Genomic DNA, 3,889 nt, shown 5'->3' with positions numbered 1-3,889 from the left:
GAATCTTTTATGAAAGATATATGAAACGATACTGCAATATTTTTTATATTTCCTAAAGCCAGCTGTAAGATACCTATAACCTGATTATTGATTAACGCTAAATGACTTGGGAAATCTCATATTTAAAAGAAATGTCGAAGAAAGTTGATGGCGAGCTCATTAACGTAAAATTGATGCGTTAGTATGAATGCTAATTGCTAAATAAGAATATTCACAAATAAAAATTCAAAAATAGGTACGATTGAATCTACCTACCTACAATTAAATCATTCCGATTAATGTCATTCACCATTTAGATTCGTTTCAAAATGAACAACTGAAATGTTACAGGGACCCTCCCACCTTCAAAAAAGTTAATGAATTGGCATGAAAGTAATGTCGCTCGGTTCAGAAAGAGCGAAAACGAATATCTACCAAATTTCACCGAAAAGGATTCACCGGTTTTCAAGATATTAAACTTTTACTTTTGTTCACTTTTTGGGATCTCCGCTGTTCCTAGCGACTTTATTTGGAAGCAATAGTTTGGCAGCTGAAAGTGTGGCACTTGTTGCGCGCAAAGCAGCGTCTACCACCGCGTGCTAACAAACGTAAGCAAAAGATTTAAAATCGTCAGATCCGCGCTGACGACACACATTCAGTTCAGAGGGAGTATTCAAATGCATTAGCCCATTTGAATCCAAAGTGCTACAACTTTGAAATTAGATATTTTGATATAGGCATTAGATATAGGCATTTCTCAATGTTGTGAGTGCTCAAACCGGTAAGTGCAAGCCAGGGAACCCATTTTGGCTATCTCAACTCAAAACTTATGATAAGGTGGGATGGTCACCTTAAAACCGAGATTGAAAGAGGTCAACAAAATCTCAAAAACAAAACTCATTGCTTAGTAGCTATGCAGTAAGTACCTTCTGAAATATATGCGGACATTTTACCAATGAAAATGCCTTGCCAGCTAAAAAGCGCAGTTAATAATAAAAGGCAGTGACCGCCATGCACGCACTGAGCGCCGATTCAGAGCACTGAAATGTGTTCGCCCACAACATTATGCTTGTCACCCTGAACAGTGCGATCTGGTCCGGACCGGAACGCCCCGGAATAGTCAGCTGACCCGTCTCCCAGTGGTCTCGAGGTCAGCCACCTCCCCAGCTGGCAGGTCACAGCGCCCGGGGCGCTTATCAGCCGCGCTGCGCAGCCAGGAGCCTGCCTACCAGTGCGCCTGTCTCTCATGGCGTGAGAGACGCCCTTGGCGGGCCACCTGGCCCCGCTGATACGAGCTGGTGCGCTGTTCGCTATATAAGCCATGCGTTTATCCAAATGGCATCTTCGGATCCCTGCAAGGTGAGAGGAGTGTACTGAGAGCTGACGTTTTCAATGGGAGATGGATGAAAACTATTTCAAATGTAGTTAAACCTATTTCAACGCAAAACTTTAAATCTCAAAAAGTGGCTGATGATGACTGATGAATCAACTCAGTTTTCAGCACAAAGGTGGACATTGGACGATATATGAGAACGTAAATAAGAGTGATGTGAAATGTTACTGAAGGTATAACTCCACATTGCCTGACTACTTCCAACAAACAAATTAGGAGGAAGAAAAAAAACTACAAAAATTAAACAATCCTGATCACGCATGTGCCCCTAGAAAGTGAATCTATAAAAGAGCATGTTAAACCGAAATGAATAAGTGTCTGTTTGACCGATGATGTGCAACACATTTGAACTCTGAATTTCAGGCTCGGAATCATGAAGGTGCTTTTGGTGTTGGCTTTGGCTCAGCTGGCCGTCGGCTTTGAGCTGACCGACCCCGAGTGGGTCGCCTTCAAGGTCAGTAGCTGGACGTAAAAGCCATCCAGCAATGGGTAGAGCCTAACTAAAAACTTATTTTTCCTGTTCCTAAATCAACTTTTGTGTGAAGGACAGACTACAAATTGTTAACTATCTACGTTACTGTCCAATAATGCAGTGTACAGTGTACACGGTCAAAATATGTCTTTATTCATGGACAATGCCATTGATGATCTTGGATATTTCGATAGTAATAACAGCAGCGGACATGGGTAATGAACCATTTAGGCAAAGCCAGCCTATGAAAAAGCAGTTAATGTTTCCCCTTCCTTTCTTCAGAGCGCCCATGGCAAGACGTACTCGCACCCTAGCGAGGAGGCCGTCCGTCTGGCCATTTTCAAGGACAACCAGCGCCTGATCGCCGAGCACAACGCCGGCAACCACTCCTTCAAGCTGGGCGTCAACAAGTTCGCCGACCTCACCAACGCCGAGTACCGCCAGCTGCTCGGATACAAGACGGCCGCTGAGCGTGGCGTCCGCATGTCCCGCAAGCACATCTCGAACGGCGTCAGCGCCGCCACCAAGGACTGGCGTGAGGCCGGCGCCGTCACCGCCGTCAAGGACCAGGGCCAGTGCGGCTCGTGCTGGGCGTTCTCGACCACCGGTGCCATGGAGGGCATGTGGGCCCTCGCTGGAAACCCGCTGGTCTCGCTCAGCGAGCAGCAGCTCATGGACTGCTCCCTTATGTGAGTTCCCCACGTACTCGAATAATCCGTGGAAGCAGTTTCCTCAACAAGTTTAAATGCTCCTCTTTGTGAGCGTCTTTGGATAGGTACAAGTTTTTATTTTATCCGATGTCTGACTACTTTTTCAGGCATTTACTCTTTTCTTATTCCTAAAAGTCCCATTATTTGGATCAAATTTATTGTTTATCCTTTCTCAACGCCCAGCTGATCATATCATATTTGTTCTGCTTTCAGGTATGGCAACCTGGGCTGCGGCGGTGGCCTCCAGTCGAGCTCCTACAACTACCTGATGGACCACGGCGGCCTCATGTCCGAGGCCAGCTACCCGTACGAGGAGGCGTCCCACTTCAACTGCCGCTTCGACTCGTCTCAGATCGCGGCCACCATGTCCTCCTGGGTGGAGATCAGCAAGCACGACGAGGGCGACATGGAGAACGCCGTCAGCAACGTCGGACCCGTCTCGATCGGCATCGACGCCTCGCACTTCTCGTTCCAGCTGTACTCGAGCGGCGTGTACGACGAGCCCAACTGCAGCAGCCGCAACCTGGACCACGGCGTGCTGGCCGTCGGCTACGGCACCGAGAACGGCCAGGACTACTGGATCGTCAAGAACTCTTGGGGCACCAGCTGGGGCATGGACGGCTACATCAAGATGACCAAGGGCAGCAACCAGTGCGGCGTGGCCACCGACTCCAACTACCCTGTCCTGTAAGCTCGCTTCAGAGAGGTGCAGATCATCGGTGAACTGTGTTGAGGGATCAAAATACACAAACCACGATGAGATGTGTTTTAGTTTTAATTATGTTTCTGGCTCACAGGCTATGAGAAAGAGGATGTGCCTCAAAATATAGGATGATGATTCAAAACAAGACATTTGCTCTTAAGGCGTAGGTGGGCTTTGGAAGAAACCGGCGAACCCGTACGCATCGTGATCTAAATCCAAACATACCAAATGGTCCTTAAATATTCATCATCAGTGTTACACTTTCAGCCTTAATATAAATGTGCTTACATAATTAAATGCTGGTCCCTCCATCAAGGGCATTTACGAATTGTTCTTTAGAAAAAAAAGCTGAATAAATAACCAAAACTCAGTACTCACTCGATTCGTCCAGCATGTTTTTTTTTCTCTCTCTCTATTGCCCTCAAACTCAGCATAGCACTCACCAACCGGACACACCTCCAACGCCTTGTGCTGATCTATCTACATACTTCTGTGAGTTCCGTACCCTCCCTTCACCAATCCCTTCCGAGTAGGCAGACCTCAGTAGGCAGACGTTTGGACTGAGGGGTCCGCCCTCCCACTGCAGTACCCCGGCCCCCAGGGAGGCTGAGGCGACGCGAGCTCACTCAAAC

General features: G+C 47.3%; 1 protein-coding gene across 1 annotated transcript; it reads left to right on the top strand.

The window, feature by feature from the left end:
- The first annotated feature begins 952 nt into the window (after positions 1-952).
- Positions 953-3,316, top strand: LOC122392714 (procathepsin L-like). The gene is made up of 4 exons (XM_043387923.1): positions 953-1,338; positions 1,736-1,826; positions 2,127-2,533; positions 2,768-3,316. The coding sequence occupies exons 1-4, from the start codon at positions 1,301-1,303 to the stop codon at positions 3,243-3,245; spliced, it is 1,014 nt and encodes a 337-aa protein (XP_043243858.1). The 5' UTR covers positions 953-1,300; the 3' UTR covers positions 3,246-3,316.
- Positions 3,317-3,889: the final 573 nt, after the last annotated feature.

The sequence above is a fragment of the Amphibalanus amphitrite genome, unplaced genomic scaffold, assembly GCF_019059575.1.
Source record: "Amphibalanus amphitrite isolate SeventyFive unplaced genomic scaffold, NRLGWU_Aamphi_draft 000498F_arrow, whole genome shotgun sequence".
Lineage (NCBI taxonomy): Eukaryota > Metazoa > Arthropoda > Thecostraca > Balanomorpha > Balanidae > Amphibalanus > Amphibalanus amphitrite.
The sequence above is the reverse complement of the archived record's forward strand: the minus strand, read 5'-3'. Positions and strand labels throughout refer to the sequence as shown.

Coding starts and splice junctions, on each gene's coding strand:
- LOC122392714 (XM_043387923.1), top strand. CDS start 1,301: ATGCGTTTATCCAAATGGCATCTTCGGATCCCTGCAAG. Junction 1,339..1,735: donor CATCTTCGGATCCCTGCAAG/GTGAGAGGAGTG, acceptor TCTGAATTTCAG/GCTCGGAATCATGAAGGTGC. Junction 2,534..2,767: donor CTCATGGACTGCTCCCTTAT/GTGAGTTCCCCA, acceptor TTCTGCTTTCAG/GTATGGCAACCTGGGCTGCG.